General features: G+C 31.5%; 1 protein-coding gene across 1 annotated transcript in view; it reads right to left on the bottom strand.

Moving 5' to 3' along the window:
* The window catches only part of Dh31 (diuretic hormone class 2), a 35,718-nt gene extending 23,152 nt beyond the window's left edge, over nucleotides 1-12,566 (bottom strand). Inside the window, 1 exon segment of the mRNA XM_018458425.1 lies at nucleotides 12,307-12,566. Coding sequence (XP_018313927.1) covers nucleotides 12,307-12,566 — 260 coding nt within the window.
* Nucleotides 12,567-17,118: the final 4,552 nt, after the last annotated feature.

The raw sequence follows: 17,118 nt of genomic DNA, 5'->3' as shown, positions 1-17,118 counted from the left end.
CTACACGAATAAAAGTATATTTGAATGTGTTGTTTGTCATCTAACATTTTATTTGGCTGTATATATTTGGAGTTATGCAGTTAAATAGCATAGCATTTTGCTAATGTGGTCCCCTAAGCGTATTGATTGCTGATTGATAGCCTCTTTTTCGAGACTTTTATATCAAAATAATTATTCCATAAATCGATTGTAGCTCTATTGTTATTATAGTTTATGTGTACTATAAATTTTTAGTACTGAGTAGCCCATATGCGGAAGAAGTTACGTGTATGTATAGTATATAAATTTGCGTACGTTCAGCAATATTTTACTTTTTTTATAATTTTGTAAAAATACTATTTTTTTTAACAAAACTAATTTTTAAATCTATTTTTGTAAAAGGCCACATACCACACTCCTGTTTCTCTTCCAGCCATTATGCAGTGTTGCCATATTTTTATAAATAATGTCCTAAGTAATAAATGTTTCGTAACTTTGAGTTTAAAATTGATTGAACAACACTTTGACGAATGTAATTTTTAAGTTTTAAATTTAAATATTTTAATTGTTAAAGATTAAATATTACTTATATAAAATGTAAATGGGGTATTATTAGATAATATACACCTTTTCTTCTAAGTAAATACTTTCAGAATTAATATTTTTTTAAATAAGAACAATAAGAATTCTCTCTTTTTCTCACAAATCAAATTAGCGAAATAATTAGAAAGGACATATAAGAATCAAGTGCAAAAATAGATACGTAAAAATAAAATATCAAAAGTAGGGATTTAATAAAATAAAAAATATACTCTCTACGTGTTTTAGTAATTAAATGTTCTTAAATTAATTACTGTTTAGAATTTGCTCTCCAAATAATTTTCAGTATCAGATGTGATGGAAAGTTAATCCGTTTAAATCTGTTTCACGAAATACAATCCAAAATCAACTACGGTGATGAGCATCGAACATGGAGGTTCACACTTTCATGTATGGGACCGACTAAACCGCGATTTCGAATTTCAATCATTACCTTCTCTAAGTGATATTAGTTTTAGGGGTTGCTTTAGAAACAAGATACGAGAAACGCAAACCATCCGAAATGCAGGCCACGTATTTCTCTCTGATCGGCTGACGTATATTATCTCGTATCGTAGGTCACGACCGACCACGCAAAATGTCCAATTTATGTCTGTGTAACTTATTTTAGTGTATTGCACCGAAGAATCCGATTCATATCAATCATTGAAGGTGACATAAGAAATGTGTCACGCGCTAGCCGGTTCGAAATTATTCCGAATCATTTAGCAACATTACGTTGTTACAAGAAAATGGCGGTAAAATTAGGCGAGTCATTAGACAAACGGAAGAGACGAATACGAAGAAGAGAAAAAAAACGGAGGAAATGAAAGCAGACTAGAGAAAATATCGCGTCACTAGTCGTTAGTCACGTTCGAGTCATCAATTTTCGATATAAAGCTCGAGTCGTTTGATTCCTAAATCCTATACTGACGCAAGTATTTGCATCGAAAACAAAACTTATGTCAACCTATTAAGCCCAGTTGAGCATGTTATACATTTCAATTCGCAATGAATCTTTAACCTTCAGATTGCCGGCATTTTTTCATTAAAATAATGGTTCTTTTTCCTCAAAAATTTTTCTATAAAAGTAACATACACATGACGCAAAATTTCGAGATTTTTGCAAAGCCACAAAAGTGGCTTTCCCGGCAAGGAACGTACGATCAAATATGAAAAATGTTTATTTTCTCAAAAATAGTGTATTTGGGGGTTTTTGGTATCGCTGATTCCAATTCTGAGCATAGATTTAAGAAATCTCGAACCCTAAACATAATATTGACAACATAAATGAATATAAACGTATAGACTCATGCAGAGAACTTTCCTTTATTTAGCATTACCCAGAGCTAATGACATAGACGTAAAAAGTTTATAGCTCCTTTTTGACTTTTCTTTTTTGTTTGATTCTTAAACGTATTTTTTTTTACTTTTTTCTTGTTTTATAATTTTTTTACTTTTTTATATTTTTTACTTATTTTGTATATTTTTCAATACTTATATATTTTTATATATTTTGGGCAACATACACTGTTAAACAATAGTTATATTTGACACTATATAATGTCAAGTTAACACTATATAGTGTCAAATTGACACGACATAGTGTCGTATATAACTGTCGTAAAAATTTTGGTAAAAAATAATGATATATTCAGTAGGAGCAGTGGCGACTCACGTTAGGTTAAATTTGACACTATAGATTTAACAGTATGGAACGTTCGAATTAATTGAATTAATCGTTTATTACAAGATAAGCGATTTGTACTAATACGCTATGGATTGAGTCTTATCTTTCATTTGCATACTGATGACCGTAACGATATATTCAATTTCATTTGCACACTGATGATCTCGGTAATATATTCGATTTCCCTGCCACTGTTAAATCTATAGTGTCAAATTTAACTTAACGTGAGTCACCACTGCTCCTACTCAATCATATCGTTATTTTATACTAAAACAATGGTTGTATACTAAAACTATATAGTGTCAAATTGACACGATATAGTGTCAAATTTAACTATCGTTTGGATAAAAAATAATGATATATTTAGTAGAAGCAGTGGCGACTCACGTTAAGTTAAATTTGACACTATATATTTAACAGTGTGCCGCTGTCATAATCGATCTAAACCTGTGATTTCTTTAAAAATATATATATATAATATTACTACGATACGCAATTTGTGGTGTCGATTGTTGCAACTGTTTACATAGTAAGGATCGATGTATACAGATACGATCTGTTTCTCCACGTATCCACGAAGAAATGTCCAATTTGCTACGAATACAACTGTACTGTTTGTTCCTCCTCGAGATGCGAGTGGATTTAGGTTGCCATTCTTATACTATATATTTTACGAGGACAATCTCCCTATATAAATATTTCATTGAAAGAATCGCAAGCTCTTTACTATTTGAAAATAAAAGATCGTACTTTTTTCGAACTCAATTTTATTCTTAGATTATTCTTGAATATGATAGAAAAATATATATACAATGGAGTATTTATATTATTTAAAAGCTCGATAAATAATCGATAAATTTATATAACTTGTAGGTATTCAATTTTTTTGATACTATAATCACTTCTCGCTATCGACATTATATATTTTTCGCTATCGGACAAAGTCTGTTAGTTAATATATTTGTGATAATCATTATGCTAAAAAGGTGATATTTTCCACATATAAATTCTACATGTTTTGCGTTCAAAGATTGGAAATGTCGCGTACGTGCTTAAAGAGCGAAAATACATGTCGACGGACATCGCATACACGATGATAAAGAGCAGGATAGTCAAATAATGTCTTCCATTGTTTTATTTTTATCTCATTCCTGCATTTTTCTCGTTTTCCTTTTTTTTCTCCGTATTTCTCTCACGTATTTCTCACTATTTATCTCATCTGAACATCCTCGAACCCCCAAGGAGGCATCCTCGACTTTCCCTTTCCCTTCGTCATATCAAGAACTGCCGTTATTACCGTTTATCGCGCGGCCTCTTTTCAGGGCGTCGCCTTACGCTATTGTCGCCATGCAAATTGTGCGATAGCCCATTTTAATAATGCCCGTGAAACAGCATTGGCGGGTACTCGAAACAAATAGCCATCGCGGACATAACGTAGATGTAAGCGAGTAGATGAAATACCAGTGTGATGCATTTGATATATGACAATGTATGGTCGGGTATTGCGTCACGGTTCGACGCTTTCGTCGACACGTGTTGAAAATTGAATTAAGGTATAAATGAATTAAGGTGCAAAATTAATTAGAGGTTTCATTCAATCTGATTATGATAATAAGTTAATCGATTATTAAGTGCGCGTGACATTATCAGTATTTGGTATATTAAAGAGCCCTTATTAGAATGCTACCATGAGTTTTCAATTTTTCTCTTTTACCTAAGATGAAAAAAAGATATTTCATTGTGGATATATTTACGCGTTAAATTATGTTTTTAATGAAGACTACTTTTTTAAATAATACACACACACTTCTGACTTTAAAACTTAAAAAAAAGTAATTACAAAAAACTTAGGGTAACTCCGGCAAATACGCCGCGCTGGAATTTATGCCGCAGAAGTCAGAAAAAATAGAAGGAATGGGGATAATTTTCCCGTAACTACTCTGTTACATTTATGTTATATTAGTATTGTGTTATGATTTCAGCTTCTTACTGTTAATATTAATGAATTTATTGTGAGTTGAATCGATTTGTCACTGCACGCAAAAAAATATTTTGCTGCTCCAGCTAGAATTATAGCTGTTTTTTGTATCTGATAGAAAATTATATATCATACGCATAGAATTTATAGCACAAATCTAAATTTTATCTCTGTCATCTGTATGATTAGATGCAATACATATCCAATATCGCAGTACCTGCTAGAAATTTATCTATTCCAGCTATTTTTCGTACTTAGATCATTTTCGCTGTAATTGCAAGATCACTTTCTTCAGTGTGTAATAAGTAACGCCATCATAAGTTATAATCTACATAAAATGATTAATGTAGGACGTGTAAAAGACTTAGTGGTTATTTCGTGATACATACGTGTAGTGGAATAGTAAAGCATGTTTGTATTATTAAGCATGTTTGCATTATTTGTAAATTTTTCATGAGCCGTACATACCCCCTTTCCCCCTATAAGTAGCCATATATCCCATCCCTATGAGATACGCGGCAAAAATATAAAGTTTCAAAAAGTTTATTTTTTAATATGAAAAATAAATATTTCGGATTTCTAATATTTTTTTCATTGTAGTAAACAGTACAAAGTTTTTACTGATATAGTTCGTTTACTATAAACATAGTAAATAATACTTAATAAATTAAGTTTTTGATAGGTGCGGCGTATATACTGGAGTTACCCTATATTGAATTATCAAAGTTATACGGAAAATGTGATTTATACATAAATTTGATGTAATTTTTTCTGAATTTTACCTTTTTATATAAAAGTATATGCCGTATCTGTTCCACAATAATAGTAGTAATAAAATGAATAAAAAGTAGATAATAAAGAATATAAAGAACTATAATGTAACATACATAAATTTATTTATTTAAGAACAGATTTAAAAAGATACACTCATACACACAGAAAGGATGTATATTTCATATTTAATAAAAAAATAATAATACACATTTCGAAAAAAAAAACAAAACTATGATATTTTAATACCACGCATAAAAATTATGTTGTGCAAGTATTAAAATATTAGTTTTTTTTCCCCGAAATGTGTATTATTGCTTTTTTTTTTGCAATTATCACAGATCATTCCTGATAATTATCATACATGTAAATTAAATTAAAGTACGTTTCGGCTCCAAATTTAAATCATTTTCAGTGAGTCAAAATAATATTCAATATAATACTACCGCAAAACAATCTCTATATAATACTACCGCAATTTACGCAATTCCGCATTTTCTTAACTCAATCGTCATGCAGCTGTGATCCAAAAGGCAAGAAATCATTGCTCAACAATTTCTTAGTCATGACAACACAGTTGTAAAATCGATTGACATTACCTATTGGGACACAGTAATGCATATGCGCCCGCAAAAAACCTTAATAATGTCCAATTATGATGATTTTTCATGAAATTGCGTCAAATTTATACTATTACAGTCATATTTTAATATATGTCAAAACTGTTAGACGTCTAAGGTTAAAAAACTTTTTTTCGAATGCCCTCCTGGTTAACTACTGAGTGCGAAAAGTACTCTGATGTTTCAATAATCTATTCTAATTGTAAATATGATCCTTTTACAATATATTTTTATATGCTCATAGATATATCAGATTATATATCAGATTTGTCTATGATAATTCAATCGCAAAATACACATTTTAATATATTAATGTGACAACGTGATGATAACATAAATTTTGACTTAGCAGTTATACACACACATAAACAATTTCTCTTATTAATTACTCATTTAAGACATATGTTATTAATTGATCAATAACATAATATTTGTTTAATATAACAAGTAACTAAAAAGCCAAGCTTTTTATTGATTATGATAATCTTTTAAATGTTAATATTATAATACGATTATGATGTAACATTATGCAAGAGTGCGTAAAGGTAATGTCATGCAAAGATGGTGACTTAATTAATATAATTAATAAGAGATATATGGAAATAGTATATATTCTATATATTATCATTTTTCCACATTTTCCACATCAGTATCATAGTTATTATATATATTCGAACAATTCTAAATAAATTAAAATAGATAATTATGATTTTAATTATATAGCGAATAATGGATAGTTAGTAATAGTAAACCATATTATCAATTCTTATTAATCTCATCCCTTAGGTTAAATAATATTTTGTTATTTTTAACTTAATTCTATACGTTGCAAAATATAAATTAATTCATTTTTGTACACTGAGAGAAATGTACTAATTATTCCAAATTTTAATTAGAACAACACAATTTTGTAATAAAAAAATAATTAAATTTTTTAATTAGAATACAATTTTTTAATTAAAAAATGAGAAAGTTTTTGTAATTCACTATATTGAGTTATGATTATTCGCACAAAACATTTCTCTTATTGTCAGTACGTATATACGAGTAGTTATTTTAAAGTAACCAACGTTCGTATTAATGTATGCACTTAGTAAATAATAAATTTAACTTGAGTAAAATTTAATACATTTTCTTGAATTAAATTATTTAACTCCTCAAATTGTTTATTCTAGTTAAATTAATGATTTTGAGTAGGAATAGTAGCAACCTCTAGGAATGATTTTAAATAATTTAAATTGGATATAATTTAACATTATGAATTTAACAGGTAACACTCGCCCCTAATGGATTAATGATGTAGTTTTGCTACTTCAAATTAGTTTTTCTTATGCTTCTTGAATATTCCAGAAGATGTAAGAACACTTCGTAACGAAATATTGACCACCTGTAACGTTCTGCGATTTCTCGTTTGAGAGCTAAAATTGTAATTCAAAATGTATGGTATATTGACTCATGGGGGAAAGGTAGTTTACGATCGTCAGGTTATTAACAAGATCCGCTCGTGCAAATTCGTTTAATCGGCAAAACGAGCGCCTCGTTTAGCTATTCGACGAATCGTCGGTCGATTTATCGATTATTAATTTCTCTCTTGTAACCGTCACCTAAAACGGTAGATTTATTCTTGTTCAAATATTCAAAAGAGATAGAGAAATTGTCAAAAAAAGCGGTCTGAGATTCTCTTAATTAACGGAATTACTACCTATATGGTTTGATTACGTAATATTCTAGACACGCTAATAATAGCAAGGATAAAATTGACGTCGTTATGCGACGTCGATGAGACGAACAAGTTATTCTAACCGGAAAACGTCTCTCACAGAATAAATAGTTCCATCATCGCGCGATCGGCTTGGAACAACGAGAGAACAAATACGAACGAGAAATATATGCGGGTGGTAGTCATAATGGAACGCATTACTCTGTGGCTCCAAATGTAACATAAGTAATATGCGCTGCTTAGGACAGATCGTAATTGTGCATGGGAAAATGCGGTTATATTGAGAAGAAAATACAGACCGTAAAAAAAAATACAAAATTATATCTTTTGTAACGTGAATATTGATAAATTATATTATATGAATATTAATAAATTATGTATAAAATTAACAATTTATAGGGAGAGAATGCGCTTCCTTTTTAGATTTTATAAATAATTAAAATACGTTATACAATAATAATATTAATTCTCTATAAAATTATATATATAAAATTCTCTATTAATATATATGAAATTTATGATTCATGCAATGCGACAGATTTTACAGATAACTAAAATTTACATTGCACACAGTAAAAGTATTAACTCTCTCTAAAATTAATATATAATTTTAAAATGTTGTTAGACTAAAAACCCAACACATTTATAACATACGATTCGAATGTGAAATTTATATCTGTTTTATATTCTCTACCTCACATCTTTTTTAGATCTTTTTCCTTTATATTTCAAGAAATTTCCATATTTTACATAGAATTTCCATATTTTCTAATATTACATCACTATGCTGCTTATTCGTAAGTTTAAAAATATTAACGTAAGTACACAAGATATGTAAAAACAGAGCTACAACAGAGAAAAAACTTTAGAATAAGAGACGTTGCCGTAGAAACGAATTTATTGTGTGTGTTCTACTCTTTATACAAGTAAAGTTGTTACATATATAACATGAAAATACGAGACGCAGCTTTTCTAAACTCAAGATGAAGTATCTTGAATATATTTTCTTCCGCGGACTCTGTTTTAGATCCGTATGCGCGGATAAAAATTGTGATGCATGAGCGAAAATTTCTTTGATCTCGCGCGGTTGATTATCATTGATGATCACATTAGCAAAATAAAACCGCAATTTGACCTTCAGTGTGCTGGTAGCAATGGCGCAATTACATTTTGAACGAGTTGAACAGTTCGACGAGCATTTCACGCAGATCAACTGCTGAAAGAGAAAGATTATTAAATATTGCGCGTATTATAGCATATATTATATATTTTTTTCGGTTAATTTCCAAAGCTTCTTGCTTACAAGAATTATCTTTCATCTTCTAAGTAATTTTTCATAAAGAATAATAAAAAGAACAATAAAGAATAATAAATTGCGAACACTTTTAATGTCCATTAATTAAGAAAAAAAAATATAGACAAAGTTCACGGAGATTAATCTGATATCTTAAAATAACGTTTCTGCATTTAATTTTAAGCAGTTCGTCGATTACTCGTGAGATATTAAGTTAATTCGCTAAATGAGACAAACTTCATACCGCAAAGTTGCTAACGCTTGCAGATATGCACTTGACTGCAATTCCCGAGTGACACATTGAGATGACGCGTAATAAAGTCATTTATATGTTTAATCCTACGGGAAATGCACGAACGTTTTCCTTGCTGATCTCTGCTTGCTTTTGTTTCCTAATATCTAGAGCAAACTGTCAAATTTAGTGACGACAAATGCGGCGTATAATTCACAGAACATCTGTTTGTTCAGAAAGCAGATATTTTTATCCCTCATTATATTTCCTTGTGTTTTTGTGTGCTTTGAATTCGTTGCAAGCAGATGAAAGAAAAACGGAACGACTTTGTCGTCACGCATAAGGCTGTCCGAGCTGGAATCTATCGAGTTTGAAGTAGACCGAATCCTTCAGAAAGTGTCGATAAGTGGATAAGTGCATCCGCTCTCGGATGCGGTTGCTATATAGAATCTATATATGCACTATCGCATTTCTATTTTTATCCTTACTTTTAGTTATATCTTCACTTTTAGATATAGTAGTTAAATCTCAGAAGTACTTTCGTTCGAGCAGAAAAAAGCGCGAGACGAGTTCATTAAAAAACAAGCTTGCACTATCCGTTTACAGCTTAGCAATTTAATTCGATGAGATCGTTCTATCTGCCACGTTAAATGGTTCGTTGGGAAAAGGCAATAAAACGATCGTGCGACCAACAGCTATTTCGTTTTGACCCAACCCACGGATTTTTCATAAATTACATTCGACTCGCGATTTGCATTCTGAGAAGAGCTACTCTGCTCTTTTCCTTCTTCTCAGTTTTGCTCCGTACTTTATTTGATAACGGGATTTACGCAATATCACAATATATATGTATATTGTATATGTAGTTTGTATGGAGAAGCTGCAAATAATCTTATTTCAAGACGATTGTCATTCGGCATAGGTTTAAAGACATTAAATGATATTTCTCGAAATATTAAATTTCAAGTTATTAATTTCGCTGAATATAGGGTAAATCCGGTATATACGCCGTACCTAAGGGAGATTTAATTTATCAAGTACTATTTACCATGTTTAAGGCAAATAAACTATACCAATAAAAACTTTATGCTTTCTACTACTATGAAAAAAATATTAGGAATCCGAAATATATATTAATTTTTTATATTAAAAAATAAACTTTTTGAAACCCTTGCATTTTTTCCATATTTCATAAGGGTGAGATATATGGCCACTCATAAGGGGAGTGAGGTATGCACAGCTCATGAAAAATTTACAAATAATGCATATAAATAGGACGTAAAATGACACAATAACTTATAAAATGCGTTTATTAAGGAATGATAAATATAAAGTAATAAATAATAATTACAATCTTCCTACATATATTAGAAGTGTTATGACAAGAGGTACATATTTCATGTAATGCATTTATTGTATTTAGTGCACTGATTTCAATCTGTGCACTTTGTATGCTTTGGGCATAAATCCTGCTCGCTAAAAATGCTGTATATGCCAAACAGGTGGGATATACAAAACAACAAACTAAATAAAGAATACGAAAGCAAAGCACTTGTATTTTGCTATACAACGTGCTTTATTATTCCTCTACACGTATGTATCACGAAATAACTATTAGGTCTTTTACACGCCCTATACAGTAATCATTTTATGTAGATAATAATTTATGATGGCGCTATTTATTACAGTGACAAATTGATATTCAACTCACAATAATTTCATTAATATTAACAATAAGAAGCTGAAATTAAAACTCAATACTAATATAACATAAAGGCATGTAACAGAGTAGTTGCGAGAAAATTACCTCCACTCCTTCTATTTTTTCTGCGGCGTAAATCTCAATGCGGCGTATTTGCCGGGTTTACCCTATTTTATATCAGTAAATCTTTCATGTTTTTGTTGAGAGTTATAAACGCGTGTGCAAAAAAATTTATTCTACTAAATTAACGAATAAACAATTCAGGATTAACAGATGAAAGAAACATAAATGGAACAAACGCGCGATCAATCTATAATCTTACATGAGACTGCCTGTGAGTTGACAACCAATTCTTCACGTGCGTAATATATTTGCAAATTATTATATCGATTTTTTAAAAGAAATTAAATGTGTAAATTAAATTACTAGGATTCCATAATTTAAGCTTATTTTTTAATTAACACGTAGCAGGTTTTCTAACAATTAAATCCGAGATTTAATTAAGAAGATATTCAGATTTAATTTAATTATGAAGATATCCAAAAATGATATTAAACAATAACAATAAGATGCTTTATATTTTGTCGACGTAAGATAAAAAAATTTTCCATTGTTATTATACAAAGATTATTTTTAATTCGTAATTTTGTTATAAATTTTTAACACGCATCGACTAATAAAACTGAAATAAAGCATTTTATTGTAGCAAAACTATAAATAGATTTTAAGCCATAAAACAAATTTTTAAAAGATTTTAGGTAACTGTCTGTCTGATCATTATAGGATAACATGCGAATCATGAATTATCTTCTGACGATTATTTAGAAAGATAAGTTTATCACATTTTAAGTGCGCTTTTATTTAAGAATATAATTCACAAATCATGCTTATAAAATTCCAAAAATATATATATAAAAGGCAAATAATTAATTCCATCAATTTTCTATTTTATATATTGGCATATACGAAACGATGATATCATTCGTTGTCGTCACACAAAGTTGAATCAGAGCTCAACAGATGGCAAAGCATGTCCAATTTCCTTTATCTCTATCATTTTATTTTCAATGTACCATTAAATATAAAATTTCATGATGTTCAATTAAAGAAGAAAAAAGTTAAGACTAAATCCGTGTTGTAAGAATATCTAAGGTCCGATTATGTAACTCATCATTAAGATAGTATCGATATCGTTAACTGTCATTGCGCAAGTATTATACATGGTGAAAAAGCTGCGCAATAATAGTCTAACGAACTGTCGTTAAAAGTTACAGAATCGGAGTATAAGTGTAACATTTTTGTGGATACGCAGTTAAGTGTTCAAACTCTCATGATCCAATTAGAAATCAGCCTCAAATCTTAAAAACCAATATAAAGCCGTCATTAGAAATTTACCATCAATCAGAGATTGGTCTCAAATCAATTCAAGCGTCATTATGTACAATGTTACCTTGTATTCTTACATCAAATGTTAGAGGCTTTCCATAATAAGCCATTAGTGATAAATCAGGAGTCAGAAATTGAACAATCACAGTTGAATCTAACAATAAGAAGAATAATCGATTATGATTGGTCAATTTCTAACTTCTGACTTCTAATTTATTACTAATGGCTTATCGTAGAAAACCTTTTACACTTTTTATTCTTACATCATGAATAGATTGAAATTACCGTGGTATAAAATCGCAAGGGACCCTCAGCATGAGAGCGAGATAATCGATGGAGAATTCGGTGCCGCGACTTCCGCAGATAATTTAAGGGCCCCGGACGACGCGGATGCGCCACGGTATGCCGTTTCGCACAATACGCCGGATGTGAAAATTCACGAAATATAAGTGCATGATACCGTGTCACGGTGGGTAGTGACACGCCACGTCTGTTATTTTGTGGCAGCGCGTTTCTGGCTTTCACCCGTTCCCGTATATTTCTCTTTCCTGCTACTTCCTCTTTCGGCTCCTCTTCTCGCACGCGCGTCGCCTTACTACCCGAAATGATATACATCCCGTGCAGATAAACCCGAATATGTTGACCTTACGTTTCCTCCGACGTAAATGGACGAGGCTAGACAGGATATCCCGTCGACTTTGTGCCATCATTTCGGGATCTCGCGTTTTTTTTTTCTTTTTCGGAGTAATTTTCGAAATGTCACTCGGATACAAGACGCAATTTCGAACAATTACGGAATTATGTGACGTTTGATAAATTTGTAAAAAAGAGAAAGGAAAAAAGGACACGTGCTACCGATGATTTAAAATAAAAAAATCATTACTTTATCGATTATTCTTATCTTATCGTATCTTTATAATTAATATTATGATTTTCATTTAAGGCGGCAGTTTGTCTCAGTTTCTTTTCTAAAACTTGCAGGAAAATCTTTCCTGATTTCATTACGATTGAATATGACACATAATTGCGGAATTATGTGACGTTAGATAAATTCACAAAAAAAAAGGGATGATTCAGAGGATTTACCGATGATTCAGGATTTATAAAATCAATATTTTATCGATTATTCTTATCTTATCATATCTTTATAATTAGAATTATTATTTCCATGCGGTAACTTCTCTTAGTTTCTTCTCTAAGACTCAAAGGAAAATCTTCCAATTTCATCATGATTGAATATAACGTACAATTACGGAATTATGTGACATATGATAAATTCACAAAAAAGAGAGAAAAGGACACGCACTACCGGTGATACAGAATTTAATAAAAACATCAATACTTTATCGATTACTCTTATCTTTATAATTGTATTATTATTTCTATTTAATGCGACAGTTTATCTCAATTTCTTCTCTAAAATTCGAAAAAAAATTTTTTCTGATTTTATTATGACTGAATATGGCTTGTATAATTGCGGAATTATTATGTGACATTAGATTATTAAATTCGTAAAAACTAAAGAAAATATCGATGATTCAGAATTTACAAAATCAATATTTTATCAATTATTCTTATCTTATCATATCTTTACAATTAAAATTATTCTTTTCATGTAATACGGTAGCTTCTCTAAGTTTCTTTTCTAAGACTCAGAAGAAAATCTTCTAATTTCATCATGATTGAATATGATGTATACAAATATAGAATTATATAACGTTTGGTAAATTCGCAAGAAAAAAAAGAGGGACAGCCTGGATACCGATAATTCAGAATTTACAAGTTACCATTTCATCAATTCTCTTATCTTATCATATCTTTAATTAGAATTATTATTTTCATTTAACGCGACAATTCTGTTTTTAAGATTCGAAGGAAAACCTCCTGACTTCGTAACGATCGAAAATGGCGTACACAGAATTTTAACTTGGAATGTTAATCGTAGTCATTATTACTCCTGAATGTTAAGCGGGAGAAAGGTAATGCGAGATGAGTACAATGAGCAAGTAGTTAAGAGGTTACACCACGCGACCAAGACGACGACCCACGCGCGTCTTACGTCCCGTGCATTCGGAATCGACACGCGAGAGGGTCCTCCTTAATACATATTAGTCCTGCGTATGGGCTAAGGGCTCCGGTGAAATTGCCATTAGTATGCTACGTACGGATTTAATGTATGAACACGGAACCTCGCGAGTTCCACGCGACTGCCGTCCATCGTTCCTTTAAACCGCTCACGTTCCTCTTTATCTCCCCTTGGTCTCCCTCGAGCCGGCCACCATGGTGCGATCCAGCTTGTCCTCCTTATCTACACTTCACTGTTGATCGAAGAGTACTTCGATAAACCAACAACTCGCAGCCCCGTGTGAAATGGAGCTAGCTATTTTAATTAATTATATAATGCATAGTCTCACGCAAGCTGTTTTCTATGCTTCTTTCTATTAATGTTGATTACTTTCTATCAATATAGATTAGCTTTAATCTCAGTTTACGTACTTTTCATCTTTTTAGAATTCTTAGAACTAGAAACTAGAAATTCTTAGTTTTGTTGTGAGGTAATTTTTTATAAATCTGTATATTCTGTATTGTCTTTTTCCAATCAACTTTAATCTCAATTATCATCTTACTCGATATCTCAACTTCCTTGTCAGTTTTTTCTAATTCTAAGAACTATAGAAAAAATTTAAAAATAAATTGAACCAAGATTAAAGTTAATTGGAAGAGGGCAATATACAGAATATATAGATTTATGAAAAATTACCTAATATACTAAGAATTAGTATATTAGGTAATAATATGGTATATTAGGAATCTGGTTGAAAATGAACAAACCAAAAGATTCTGATGGTATCAATTGTATCAAAATTCTAATTATCTCAATTATTTAACCACAAAATTCTGATTTGTCTGTTTTTAACCAGAATTCCAATTAATGCAACCAAACTCTCTTTCCGGTGCAAAAATAATTCTTCAAAAGATTCTTCGACGCTCAGTAGTCATATTTCAAAAACTTAGATTGGAATTAATATCACGTCAAAGAAAAGTCAACTGAAAAATAATCTGCTTGCGTTCCTAATATTTTTTTTGCAATAAATTATTTCAAAACTGCGTAACTAACGCAATTATTCACGAAAGCGAGGCTTTAAAATATTCGATTCAAGCCAGGATCCGACGATCCGCAGATCTAGGGATGCCTGAGCGCATATTGCTTTCCTTTCCTGGCTCTCGAAGGTCTCCGAGTACCCGTAGCTTGGATCGCGTTTCTGTACGCGGTCAAGAGACTCGGTCCCGATAGTCTTCGCTGCGGGTACCCGGATCGCTCGTCATCTCGCACGGCTTTTGTTTCCACGCGGGACTCCGAAGGATTTTCTCGAGTAACTGCTCTTTCTCGAACTAAAGCGCACTATACTGGGATTATACTATTCAAAATAATATTTAGATTCAAAATTCACCGAGCAGGCAAATATCATCATATCGTATCCTCTTTACTATATTACTTAATTCTAAAATTCAAACGTATCATATGACGTATTTGACTTAAATGCATACATTCTTTAACAAAAGCAGTAAAGACGAATTAATTTAATTTAGTCAAATGAACAGTTTTTTTGTCAAATTTTATTTTTTGTTTTTTTCTCAAATAGGATGCTTTAGAATTTATTGTTAAATATATAGTTTTCATAATTGTTAGTTTGATTTGTTATACGGATAGTTTTCATAATTATAGTTGAGAGAGTTGCATAATTATCGTATAATTTTTTTATTCATTTATGACTATATCGTATTTTGTGTACCTCATTATTTATTTATTTCGGTTTGAAAAAGATTAGGTGAAGTTAAAACTGTCCCATCACCATTTTGTTTTAAAATAAAATTTATGTTTCTTTTATTTGACATTTTTTTATTGCTCGTCTTGGACTTTTTTCTTTTAGTATAAAAACATTTTCTTTATAAAAAAAATTAATTTTAAATCGTTGAAAGAATCTACTATTAAAATTGTAATCATAAATTGAAACTTAAATCCTGTCTTTAAATGTTGTAAATATTGTGATAAAATTCATTGAAAAAAAATCCTTCTCGAAGTTTCTCGCCGCTAATCTACGATATATAATGGCATCATATTGTGTCAGGGAGAAAATAATGAATTTGCAGAGCGTAATCGTGTACATTCTTATCTTGTTTGTTACACGCCGTAGAGGACAGATTAGATAACGGAAATCCTCGCACTTAATTTCGATAGATTCTCCTTCAATATATATACAGATTATAATACAGTTCACTCGATTTCTTTTGTATTTTTAGATTGTGACATGCCTTATCGCTAGATCACTGTTGTGAAAAAAAGATGTTTTAACGTTCTAACAACGTTTTACCTTGAACCAGTCTGCGCTCGTCGTGTTTCTCATGTGATAATAACGACGTTGCGTAGCATTAGTAGGGCGATATCGTGAAATTAGTCAGCCTATGCACTCGCGAGGGCATCCTTATCCAAGACTCTCGTCATGTTGACGGTGCACGTGTAGCCGGTGGATACGAAAGCGTGCTTGCAATTCGCAGGCTCGTGCGATACCGAACGACGGCGCGTATGAGTCACACTCGAGTGAGTCAGTGAAGGCTCGTATGTGAAATAAATCAAAATGCATATCTCTGCGGTTAGGCCCTCGGTCACCTTAGACATCTAGTTCGAGGAATTAATCGATTTAAATCTCAGAAAATCCATCCCGATGTACGCTGACCAATCGATACCGCAAACGATCGTATCGATACGTAGAATTCGTTTATTTCTGCGAATCGGTCCAATGGGAAATTAAAGACTATTTTTTATGTCTCGAGATTTAAATCAGGAAAAAGTATTCCAAATTACAGTCGCAGATTAATATTCGCATGATGAAACATTCTGCTCGCTGTCGGACTTGTACTCTCAGAAGAGCCTTGGAAACGGCTCACGTGTGACTTCTCATTTTCGTGAAACTATCTTCGATGCTCATCACGTAGGGTCTTCAAGAGTCGCGCGAGCTCACGATCGACGGTAAAAACAAGCCGCGTGTATCGCACACATCTTCAGAGACGACACGCATGTTGACGTCACATCCTGGGCGCCACTGACCACACGTTAGAACATCCTAAAGACGCATCTTAAATAGACGTTTAAAGCTGACAGGAAACT

Source organism: Mycetomoellerius zeteki, unplaced genomic scaffold (assembly GCF_001594055.1).
Source record: "Mycetomoellerius zeteki isolate Tzet28-1 unplaced genomic scaffold, Tzet1.0 scaffold73, whole genome shotgun sequence".
Lineage (NCBI taxonomy): Eukaryota > Metazoa > Arthropoda > Insecta > Hymenoptera > Formicidae > Mycetomoellerius > Mycetomoellerius zeteki.
Note: the sequence above shows the minus strand (reverse complement) of the source record. Positions and strands in the feature narration are given on the sequence as shown.